This window comes from Sphaerodactylus townsendi, linkage group LG08 (genome assembly GCF_021028975.2).
Source record: "Sphaerodactylus townsendi isolate TG3544 linkage group LG08, MPM_Stown_v2.3, whole genome shotgun sequence".
NCBI classification, from domain to species: Eukaryota; Metazoa; Chordata; class Lepidosauria; order Squamata; family Sphaerodactylidae; genus Sphaerodactylus; species Sphaerodactylus townsendi.
In genome coordinates, this window is record NC_059432.1 from 98,634,858 (window position 1) to 98,647,458 (window position 12,601).

Consider the following 12,601-nt stretch of genomic DNA (forward strand, 5'->3'; position numbering starts at 1 on the left):
GTCCTGCCCACAGGATTCTGGGTAATCCTTTTCTATTTGTTGTTGATCCAGGCCCAGTGTGTAGGCGTTCTACGGGCCTTTTAAACATCCATCTGGTTCGTAAAACGAGCTTTAAAACTAAGAAACATGACAAGCTGCTGAGAGTTTCCAGTGGCCTTTGCTTCTTCCACCGAAAGCCAGCTGGGCTAAAATACGTTCAGTCGCCTTTCTGATGCCTTTATTTGATAATGTTTTGTCATCTGATTCACTGGTGGGGATAGAGATTGCTGTTTCAGATTACTGTTCAGCGTGCAGCTTTCTTCTCATTCTCTTCCCCACTGAAACATGGTGTCCTGTATATGCATACCATGGCAATTGCGTTAGTCACGTAACATCATTTCCTGTTCAGGAAGAGGCCATCACATTTACTTTTACGCTGCAAAACCTGCATGATTTGTGATTGAATGTGAAGGATGAGCTCCCCGTGGCTTAGTTAAATTTATTATTTCAGTATCGAGAAGCTGATGCCCGAGCTGCGGAACGTGCTATGTGTTTGAGGAGGATTAATCCCTGTACATTGCTGAGGTTGAGTTGTGGACTAGAGTCACCATCCAGAGAACCCCTTTAGTCATCTCCAGGAGCTCTAATGTGCTTGGCTGGCGTTCAGACTTTTTTCCTTCCACAATGTCCAGCTGCCTTTTGCGCTGTATCGCAAAACAGCTGGAATGCAGTCAGGCAGCCAGGTTAGTACGTGGGAACAGGCAGAAACCACTCTGTGCCTTAGTCACACTGAGGAGCCCGGCCATCATCAGCCGTCTTATGAGGACCAGGAAGAATTCTCTTGGCTCCTTGTGGCACCTGACCTCTATGGAGCTGATAACTCTAGGACTACGTTCTGGCCATAGACAGGAGTGATGCATTAGAGAGCAAATTGTACTGGACAGTACACATAGCCTTCTGCTGCTAGATTTCCTTGTTTGAGGATTGTTTTTTGCACATATCTTGGTTGCGTGAGGCGGCAAGGAAGTACCAATTGACCTCTTTCCTGTCAGTACGCCACTTCCTTGTTTTGAGCTAATTGACATTGCTGAGAGACAGGATGGTGGTCTTCTTCAAGATGGTAGCCTTCAGACTTTCCATACTTTGGACCTACCTTTGACTTCTAAGTGGCAGCACAGGATGTGCGGAGCTGCAAGCACGTGGCAGGAAGTTACATATTATCACAGTTATGTGTCCAGGAAGAGGTGTGAGCTTACCTGCGCCCAGGACTGTGGGCAGAGTCCCAGGCATTTGAGACTGGTAATAGAGGCCAAGTGACAAAAGGTGTATAAGGAACACACAAAGACTGAAAGTTACAGAGGGATCCTCTTGGCTACTGAATGACATCATCTTGTTTTGGTGATCCACTCTGTGCACATGCAAAGCAAGGGGGGGAGTAGGCATAGTCCCCTTGGTTCCTACTTTAGGTATTAGTAACAAATCCTTCTGAAAAGCAGCAAATGAATAACGGTGGCTCTACATGTGTTTGTAATTCAGCAGGCGATGGGGGGGACCACGAGATGTACCTGAAAGGTTGTGACCCGCAGGTTTATAAAGGAGACTGTTTATGCACATGTTGTTAAACCAGAAGCTGTTTGCAGCACTTACCACTTTCCTCCTTTCTGTGCTGGTTGAAGTGGGGGAATGACTGACACCATAAGATGACGGGGTGGCAGAAGTGTGGCTCCAGGGGGGCGGTGCACTGGGTTCGTGCCCCTGTGGGGGTGTGGGGAGGGCGTTCCAGGGGCAGGGACAGAGGACACACCAGTGCACCAGGTGCTTTCCCCCTTGCTACGCCTCTGCAGGGTTGGGGGGATTTCTGAAGAGCCGGAAATCCTCCTGGGATCAGGCCACACTGAATGGGCCGATCCGGTGCGATTGGCCTAACATAAGACTCTCAGACCTTCTGCATTTTCTTTCAGGTCAACAAAAAAAATCTCTTGTTGCACTATCAAACTACTGGTGTTGTGCTTGCATGTCTACTAGCTGCCTGTCTACCCCACAATGCATGCTGTCTCCTAGGTGTAGGCATCTGACGTCTGTTTGTGTGTACATAAAGCAGTTACATGTATTTACCCCCTGCTGGGTAATATGTCTGACCTCCTGCGTCCACTTCCCCTCTCACCTCTCTAATAGCCACCATATTTATTTTATACTTCCTGTACCTTACAATACTTATTGTGTGATTGGAGTGGAGTGCACCAGTTGTTGTTGAGTTTAAGAAGGGTCAAAGTAAGGGTATGTTGCTGTTCAAAGTTGTCTTTTTTTTAATATGGAGGGGGGAATGTTATTAACTTCATTTATACTCAACTTTTCTCCCCACTGGGGACCCAAAGTAACTTACAACCTTCTCTACTTCTCTGTTTTATTGTCACAGCAACTGCCCTGTGAGGTAGGCTAGGCTGAGAGTTTGTCGCCCAGCCAAGCTTCCAAGGGAGAGTGTAGATTTGAACCTGGGTCTCCCGATCTTAATTTGACATTTATGCTACGCCACTCTAAAAATGAAACTTTGATCTGCGAGGGTTGGTTTTGTCTGATTCTCCTACTGAAGATGAACAGAGTTCTTGCTACAAAATACTCTGAGAAAGTCCAGTCACATGATAAAGATCTAAGGTCTGAAATGTTTCCCATTTAGCTCCTGGCAGCTAAGGTGATGTAATAACTACGAAGAAGTGGGATGAAATATAAGAGTGGTGTGCAGCATGGCGAAGGAAGAGGGACCCAATACTTGCTCTGTCTGTAGCTGCAGAACCAAACCAAGCAATTTAGGATCTGTTCAGCTTTTCTTGGGGACAGGGGGAACCAAATTCTTGCAACTGGAGCGATAAATTTCTATATGGAAATTTATACGTGGATACTAGGGGGAGTCTCTGTTATTGATCCAGCATGCTGCTCTGTGAACTCAAATTACATGGCCTGGATTTACTTTTTTATGGCTCAGAATTAGAGCACTGAATGTCTAGTAGGCATGTGTGAAACCACAGGCGGAATTTTATTTTCGGTTTGGTTTTCCTGGCCCCGAGTCCTGATTTTTCCATGGAAAATCTATCTGTCTTGTCCAACTTCGTTGAGTCCTCCGTGCATTGCTGTTTCTTCACAATTCTCAATTGCTCGCAACAAGTAAAAAAAAACCCTGATGGTTTTGTGCACCTGTGTTTTACAGCATCATTTATTTTTTTTAATTCCACAAACAAGATTAAATCTGACAACAGTTAAAATCCAGCGCAAAATCCACAGAGGAACATATCAGCAGTGTTAGTTAATGAAATAGTCGTAAGAACCAGGAGCAGCAGATTTACAACATAGATTACATCATCTAGTTCTTGAAATGTCTTCGAGAGGAGTGGAACAGGGCTGGCCAAAAATCATCACCTCAAGTCCTTTTAGTCCTCCTGCGATCTAGATATCGGACTCCTACATTCTCCTCTCACCAAGGGGTGATCAACAAACTAGACCTGTGGTGGCGAACCTTTGGCACTCCAGATGTTATGGACTACAATTCCTATCAGCCCCTGCCAGCATGGTCAATTGGCCATGCTGGCAGGGGCTGATGGGAATTGTAGTCCATCACATCTGGAGTGCCAAAGGTTCGCCACCACTGAACTAGACTTATCCCCTCAGTGAAAGGCACGAGTGAAAAATCCTCTTTGGCAAATGTGCTTTCAAGGAGTGTGGTAGAGTCTCCTTCTTCGGAGGTTTTTAAAAAGAGGCTGGATGGCCATCTGTCAAGAGGGACAGTTGGGGTCAAACGTTCCCGAGCTGTGGCCATTTAGTCATATGGGGTGGGGGGATTGGAAAGTTGCCCCCACATCGCTCCTCCTTCCCCCCAGGTCCATACACTGACTTCAAGACCTGGTACAAAAAAAGTTGTTTGGTCGTGGTGGGGGAGGGCGTCCGGCCATAAAGGGCCCCCCGGAAAACTCAGATTTTGCACCGGGCTACATTTTCTCTAGATAATGCCCCCGATTTCCATAAGTCAGCTGCAACTTGATGCCCCTTTCCATTCTCATAGCATTTCAGTGACTGAAATTTGGGAAAGAAGGAGAGACGTTGTCCAAGTGTCTTCAGCAGCAGTGGTTAAGTGAATTATCCTTCAGCATGGATGCGATTTCTCTTGCATCTGCTACTCATTAGCATACATTAATTTATTTAGTTATACTCAGATGCAAAATGTTATGCATTTCTCAGTTCTGAGGCAGAGCTAGGATCAACGGCCAGGAATGTGAATGCAGTGCATTTTGAATTGGATTTTTTTTTAAATACTCATGCTAACGATCTGGGATGTCGTGTCATTCGGGGAGCGCTGATGCTGCTCAGTTTATTTCTTTGGAATATTCGTATATTTATTTATTTATTTATTTATTTATATTTATAATCAATTTTATATACCGCCCCTCCCCCAAAGGGCTCTGGGCGGTGAACATCATAATACCAAACAATCACATTAAAACCCAGTTAAAACAGCGAATGAAACAAAATTACAGCGTAAAACTTCATAAAATATAATAATCCCACCCAGGAAAAAACAAACCCAGACAGCTGAGGGCCCCATAAAATTAAGGGCCCAGAATGTAAAAGGGGGGGGGAGAAGGAGGGCGCACATCAGCGGCCGGCCCCTCCAAACGCCCGGTGGAACAATTCGGTCTTGCAGGCCCTGCGGAACTCTCCAAGATCCCGCAGGGCCCGGATAGCTGATGGTAAAGTGTTCCGCCAGGCAGGGGCCAGGGCAGTAAAGGCCCTGGCCCGGGTAGAGGCCAGCCGCATCATCGAGGGGCTGGGGACCACTAGCACAGTACTGTTTGAGGTGTTTTACAATTAAAAACTAGGTTATAATAAAGCCATTTTGAAAAGTAAGCTATTAGACATAAGCAGAATAAAAATGATCCATAAAATAGAAGCAGACCATTAAAAAAAAACTGGCAATATGGAAATTTTCCAATGGAAAATTGTGGGGAGGGAGCGCTAGGAAAAACACCCTCTGCGAAATATTTTCTTTTTAATAATGATGCTTTTTAAGGCAGGGTTTGTCTCGCTCAAAATACATAGCTTGAAAATGTCTGCGGAAACTGCGGAACGCTGAAAAATGTTTTCATTTTTTGACGGAGGAAAAAACACGTCTCGCAAAGCATTTCACTCATTCCAAATGTACTGTGATAAAAAGTCTGAGGGCTTTTGTGGGTTTTCTGGGCTGCGGGGCTATGGTGGTTTCAGCTCCTAACGTGTTGCCGACATCTGCGGCTGGCATCTTCAGAGGCTTGTCACAGCAAGATTTTTGTCTCGCGCCACACTGTGCCTCAGAGAGAAACGTGTTACAGATGCAGGTGAAATGTTAGGAGCTGAAACCACGAGACCTTGGCCACATGACTGGAAAACACACAACCATCAGTTGATTCCTGCCATAAAAGCCTTCAACAATGCATATTCTGAGGCCTTTTCTTGAATTTTACAATGGAAAGATTGGAAAATAAAGATATGGATAATTTGAATTGCACAAATATGATAAATGATCCACATCAGAGCATGGGGACATCTGGGGCAGCTGTCCCCAGGTGCCGCCATTGCAGTCACGTGGGGCGGGGCGTGTTGGGGACAGGGCGGGAGGGGGCGTGCGGGCAGTTCATGCCCCGGGCGCAGTTCCCCCTCCCTTCGTCACTGATCCATATTATATGCTAACTTCAGTTGTACACGATGTAGTTTATGTTGTTACTAAAATAAAAGGCATTTAAGTTCGATAGGAAAGTATTCCATATATTACAACACCCCTTTCCCATTTCCGTCTTTTCCTAAAGAAAATCCCCCGCCTTCAAAATTTCTGGAAATTTTACATCAGTGTTGACTAGACAGTAATTCCAGACTTAGAGATGCTGTAGATGGTGCGAAATTACAACGGGAGCTATGCCCCAGTTTCACTGTCGAACAGCCATTATCATCAGGAAATTCTTCCTAATGTTTAGGAACGGTCTCTTTTCCTGTACATAATTCAGGGTAACGCCGAAAGCTACTTTGGAGTCGGGAAGGAATTTTTCCTCCAGGCCAGTTTTGACCAGGGATCTGGAGCAGCAATGGCGTAGGAGGTTAAGAGCTCGTGTATCTAATCTGGAGGAACCGGGTTTGATTCCCAGCTCTGCCGCCTGAGCTGTGGAGGCTTATCTGGGGAATTCAGATTAGCCTGTGCACTCCCACACTTGCCAGCTGGGTGACCTTGGGCTAGTCACAGCTTCTTGGAGCTCTCTCAGCCCCACCTACCTCACAGGGTGTTTGTTGTGAGGGGGGAAGGGCAAGGCGATTGTAAGCCCCTTTGAGTCTCCTACAGGAGAGAAAGGGGGGATGTAAATCCAAACTCTTCTTCTTTCTCTGGATATAGAGCTGGTGTCACTGGAGGAAAGTGGGGTAGTTGTGAATATCCTGCATTGTGCAGGGAATTGGACTAGATGACCCTTGAGGTCCCATCCTCTATGTTTCCATGCTGCCTCTCCACTGTATCTGCTCAGGACGGCTGTCGGTTGCCTCTGTCTGCAGGTAGATAGATTGACAGATGTTCCTAAAGCCACTTGAAGGTGGATGGACCAAAAACAGCTGTGTGAAAACGGTATGAACCCTTTTAAACCATTTTACCTTTTCACATCGCTGTTTTTCGCCCATGCGGAATCCGCCGAAGTCTTTGCCATCTGCTGAGCAATGGTTTTCATACTACCCATATAAAATTACTGTTGACTGACCATTTCAGTGAAGTCTCTAAACCCAAACTGGTATAGGAGAAAAAAAAATTGGTTTTCAATATGGAAAACAGACATTTCTGCTTGAGATCCCCTGACCAAAGCTTATATTGCAGTGGTGGCGAACCTTTGGCACTCCAGATGTTATGAACTACAATTCCCATCAGCCCCTGCCAGCATGGCCAATTGGCCATGCTGGCAGGGGCTGATGGGAGTTGTAGTCCATAACATCTGGAGTGCCAAAGGTTCGCCCCCATGGTTATATTGCAAAACGTGCCATAGAAAAGGTCAAATAAGCGGCACTCCCTTGTGCCTTGTTCTCCTTTGCTTCTCCTACCTACTGGTGTGACCTTATTTGCCTTTCAAGGAGGTAACTGTAATTGGGCATTCTTCAGCCATTCTTTCTGCCTCTCTGTAATATAGCCCTGAGCAAAGATGGTGACTTGTCTCTTTTTGCATTCCATCAAAAAGGGAAACAGGCAGGCGTCCAAATGCCAAGAATTACAGGGTCAAGAAAGTTTAGCCTCGTGTGCCTTTGTCCGTTAGGTGGGGTTACAGGAGATGATTTAAGTCACCTCCTCCTAGCAGTGCTCTGAGGAGCTCCAAGGATTTTGCTCGTGCCAAATATTAATCTGTGTCCTCCTTTTATGAGCGTGCCCAGTTTGGCAGCAGATAGTCGCCTTGTTCGTTCGCTTTTTTGGTTTGCAGCCACCAAGGCCTTCAAGGTCTTCTTAATTAAGGCTTGCCTTCTTGTTCCTATTGGCCATGAAGTCGATTATTCACGGCACTGATGCCAAAGCTGTATGCTCTGAGCACAAAAATGCTGACCGGTTTAGATCAGTGGCCGTTCTGACACAGCCTGGTGGGTGCAGCTACAAACTGGGTGTCCTAGCTTACCCTCGGTCACATGTTGAAGGTCCTCATGCTCCCAGAGCAGCATTTTAAAAAAATCTTCACAGCTAATTAAATCTCCAGTCGCCAGTCAGAAGTCTTAGGCTCATTCCGCACATGCAGAATAATGCATTTTCAAACTGCTTTCAGTGCTCTTTGAAGCTGTGCGGAATAGCAAAATCCACTTGCAAACAGTTGTGAAAGTGGTTTGAAAATGCATTATTTTGTGTGTGCGGAAGGGGCCTTAGTGAGCAAAAGCCACATCTTGCTCTACCCACTTTCTAAAAACACTTTTCTGGCACCAGGGAAGGTGTTAGGAGGTGCCGTGGCACCCATAAGCACCACATTAGCAACCCCTGATTTAAGTAGTAGAAGAAGAAAAGTTTGGATTTATATCCCCCCTTTCTCTCCTGTAAGGAGACTCAGAGGGGCTTACAATCTTCTTTCCCTTCCCACCCCGCCTCCACAACAAACACCCTGTGAGGTGGGTGGGGCTGAGAGAGCTCCGAAGAACTGTGACTAGCCCAAGGTCGCCCAGCTGGCATGTGTTGGAGTGCACAAGCTAATCTGGTTCATCAGATAAGCCTCCACAGAGCGGGGAATCAAACCCGGTTAGAGTGCACCTGCTCTTGACCACTACTGTCACTTTCTATTGGCCTATTCTGGCAGTTGATAATTGCGTGATTCCTCTTTACATTGGGTACTTCTGGTCCATTTAGTTGGTCCTGACAGAGACACATTCCAGGATTACCCATTCTTGCATGAGGGTGTCCATTGTGCCTCTGAATGAGTCGTTTCTGTGTACAGAAAGATGGGGGGAAAATGGAAAAGTGGGCTTCTACGAGGGTATGAGTAATAGATAATATCACAAACACGAAGCCTTTTCAGAACTTTGTAAGTGTAAAAGTTCCTTTAAAAAAAAATTCAGAAAGTATCTCTCCCCGCAGAAGTTCAGGTGTATGGTTCAGGTGTATGGTTAAAAGATACCTCTCTGCTTCTGTAGATGTGCCTCCATATGCATTTTTTCCTTTTCACCCGTGCCTCTGACCCTTATAAGAGGCAGTTTGGCCACAGGCCAGAAACAGTTGGCCTGTACACCCACAGGAACAGTCCTGTCCAAAAGTCAGTCATGTGACTTTTCCAACAAAGTGCAAGCTGTACTTCAGTTGTGTCTTATCTTGGGTGAATTCATGCCTTTGGAATCTGGTCTCCGCTGGGCCACCCGCAATCTGTGTAACCACCTCTCCTTCTTCTCCCCTTTATAAGCATCTGTCTCGCAAGGGCGCCTGTGAGAATAAGATTGCTGAGTTTAGTCCTAGGGCTGTCTTAGTTTTGTAGCTATTTATTTATTTGAGGCATTTCTGTGCCTCTTCATCAGAGTCCTACTTAAGGCGGCTTACAATTAAGTTCAATACAATACAACAGGGCCATTGAAAGAAATCAATACAAAAACCACAGACCATTGAAAGAAGTTCCAAATGAGCAAGTATGAGTAATTTTCCCCAGTCGGTACAGTTTCAAAAGGTTAAACCGTATAGAAGTGATTCTCTCCCTATTTTATTTGTCTGTCTGTATTCACTGTAGTAGACTTTGAAGCTTCAGTTGTTTTATCTACTTGACAACTCGATTTTTTAACTCAAAAAGGAGTTGGTTAACCGTCTTGTTGCTTCCAGTGACTTGATGCTGGTTCTGTCAAAGAGCAGACTTGGGTCGAATCCCCACTACCGTTTTAGCCAGGTTTCAGAACACAAACTAACCAGGTTTGAGGGACGACCTCCCCGGTCGAATCCCCACTACCGTCTTAGCCAGGTTTCAGAACACAAACGACCTCAAACCTGGTTAGTTTGTGTTCTGAAACCTGGCTAAGACGGTAGTGGGGATTCGACCGGGGAGGTCGTCCCTCAAACCTGGTTAGTTTGTGTTCTGAAACCTGGCTGAGATGGTAGTGGGGATTCGACCTTGTACCACTGTAGGTGGGGATTCGCACAGTGAACCCTTCTCGGTGTAGAAACGTTCTCTCTATGTCAGGGGTGTCCAACTCTGGCACTTCAGATGTTCATGGGCTACCATTCCCATCAGGGGCTGATGGGAATTGTAGTCCATGAATATCTGAAGCGCCAGAGTTGGACACCCCTGCTCTAGATCATCTTAGTATTGGGACTACATTTGATAGTTTGTGAGTTAGGGTTGAACTTCGCTGATACCCTTTCCTCTGTGTGATGGTAAACATTTGTATCTCTCCTCTTTTTTTGTACAGAATGCGACACGGAATCAAAAAGGGTTCAAGACATTCTTTCTGGGATTGAAAAACCGCAGGTATGTGATTCAGAGATGACATGGGGAAGGTGCTTTGCACAGTAGCCCAACTTGACACGTACATTATATGATTTTTTTCTCCACAAAAGAGGAGAAAATAGTTTACGTTTTGTATTGGTAGATGTGCATGCAACCTGACAACTGTATGAAGCCTCTGGATTGGTCATACCTGTATGAAGACAGACTCTTGCCCTTGCTTGGGCACTAAAACATCTTCTATTTGATGAGTTAACAGCTTGCCCTACTTTTACTTCTCAAGTCCTGTTTTAACCATTTGGGAATCTTGCGCAGGAGAGCATTCCCTACAGGCTGAGATTTGGGTATTGCTGTTGCCTGTGTTGGTCTGGCCCTGTGGCAGCAAGAGCCATGATGCCACCTTGGCACAGCTGTGGCTTCTTGGCACCTTGGCACAACTGTGGTTTCTTGTCTTCAACATTTGATTGTTGCCACTGAAGTCTGTGGGATCCAGACCCTTAGTCGCTTGTTTTTACAGTGAGAGTGAGTACAGAAATAACCCCCCATAAACATTTCAATCTCCCCAGCCAACGTTCCTAACATAGTATGTGTAGCTCTGCCTTCCCATGGTATTCAGCGATTATGTAATAGGACAGTCTGGTGTAAAGATTTCATATTCATTCGTGGGAGATGACCCACATGCCTCACTCGTGACTTCAGCACATATGTGAGTAATGCGGCTACTTGGAATTCCTGCCTCGAGTAACTGCACATTGCACCCGGCTGTCTAATGTTTATACACGTGCACACCAAATTAAAGAGCCATGCACAAAAAAGTAACATAAAAGTTACTGATTTCTATATTATATAGAAGATTGGCGGTCTGCTTTTTCAGTAAAAACAATTTTCAGGAATGACAACAAAACTAAAATTTGGGTGCAATAAAACAAACCGATCAAGAGGTGGGCCGGGGACGGCACTGCTGGCGTGCTGCTGTGCCACCTCCATGGGCCTCGACAGAGTTACGCCACCCTTTCGGGTGCCATAAGTCTAAGGCCTCTAGCTCAGCGTTCTCAACTTGACAGCCTAGGTGGAAACTGACTGACATCGGCTCCATCCCAGGAACATCCCTAGTCCACCCCCAGCTGCTCCAACAGCCAGGTGGAGACCGGCACAGGTCTTTAAGGGGCAGGCATTTCCACGTTGGGGACTTTTATTGGCCAGTGACATGAACACTGTCAGAATCCAGTAACAGATGACAGAAACAATACAGGGTATATTTGGGGGGGGGGGGGGGGGGGGTTACAGACCTCTCCAGAACACTGGCCTTGCAGCCAGCATTATTTGCATCTTGTCCGGATTCTGTTTCAGGTCATTATCCCTCAGGCACTTGGCTATAGTAATCCTGCCCAAGATCAAAGACTCCCATCTTCTGGTAGTTAGTCAAAAAGAAATAAACAGCTTGGTGCTGTCAACACATTGATGACATTCTACCCCCAAAGCTGCAGACAATCCTGCTCAAAAGTCTAATGCATACATTAAACAGAGGGGCAGGAGGGGAAGTCCAGGCATCGTGATAACTTGGTATCATAACTTGGATGCTTTAATGAAACAATTTGGGGGAGGGGCTCTGTAGGCGCTTTTACATCCCAGCAGGTAAGAATTTGGAATCCCCTTTAAGGGGAATGAAGACCCTTAGCCAAGAGGCCATGTGGTGAATTTATGACGTATGCAAGGTTTCAGGCAACGATTTCTTGGCTCACAGCCTCACTAAACCTCTTAGCCACTAAATCACCACTGTCTTTTGATATCAATTAATAAAAAACACCACTGTCTTTTGATATCAATTAATATATTTTACACATCAAACAGAAACGAGGAACAGGCACATCCAAACTAGACTTCTTGGGGCGGGCGATGCACTAGCACAGGGGTGTCCAACTCTGGTGCTTCAGATGTTCATGGACTACAATTCCCATCAGCCCCTGCTGGCATGGTCAATTGGAGTTGGTCACAAACACTCTTAATAAAACAGCTGGTGGTTGTGAGCCTCTGCTCTGTAGAACAATGCTAGGGTTCCATTAACCCGGGGTGTCCAACTCCAATTGGCCATGCCAGCAGGGGCTGATGGGGATTGTAGTCCACAATCATCTGAAGCGCCAGAGTTGGAGACCCCTGCATTAACCCTTTCCTCCTACTTTCTCACTTTCAGCCAGAAAGAAATGGGAGCTTCCTCCTCTTGGCATCAGGAGCGTGTGCGGCTTGCTCCCTACCAGATTTTTAAAAAACCTGTTCTTCTCTATGTTGGACCCATGTCCAAGAGGGTCATCTGTGGGAATCTCTATTCCTTTAATCTTCAGATTTTACAAATCATTAAAGTTCATAGAAGGACAGGAGAGAATTGTTGAAATGTCTTGGTAGGGGGGTTGTGGGTTGTTTTCTTCATTTAGCCATATGTGCTACATGGATATGTGCGTCCTTGGTAGTGATCATAAACGAAAGGAACTATTCCAATAGAACATTGGCTGGATACTGTACATTAGCTTCCAAGTCCCTGTCTGAATTTATGCAAAACAATTATACAAGCATGTGTCCATAATAAAATAATTGGAGAGAGAGAGAGAGAAAACTACCCCCTTCTTTTAGTTCATTGTGCAAGTGCAGAGGTATCCAACTCTGTTGCTTCAGATGTTCATGGACTACAA

At 45.7% G+C, this 12,601-nt stretch overlaps 1 protein-coding gene across 1 annotated transcript in view; it reads left to right on the forward strand.

Annotated features, from left to right (window-relative positions):
- The window catches only part of FNDC3B (fibronectin type III domain containing 3B), a 303,241-nt gene that overhangs the window by 215,470 nt on the left and 75,170 nt on the right, over positions 1-12,601 (forward strand). Inside the window, exons 7-8 of the mRNA XM_048506935.1 lie at positions 9,883-9,970; positions 11,268-11,331. Of these exons, the coding sequence (XP_048362892.1) occupies positions 9,883-9,970; positions 11,268-11,331 (152 nt within the window). The remainder of the gene's footprint in view (positions 1-9,882; positions 9,971-11,267; positions 11,332-12,601) is intronic.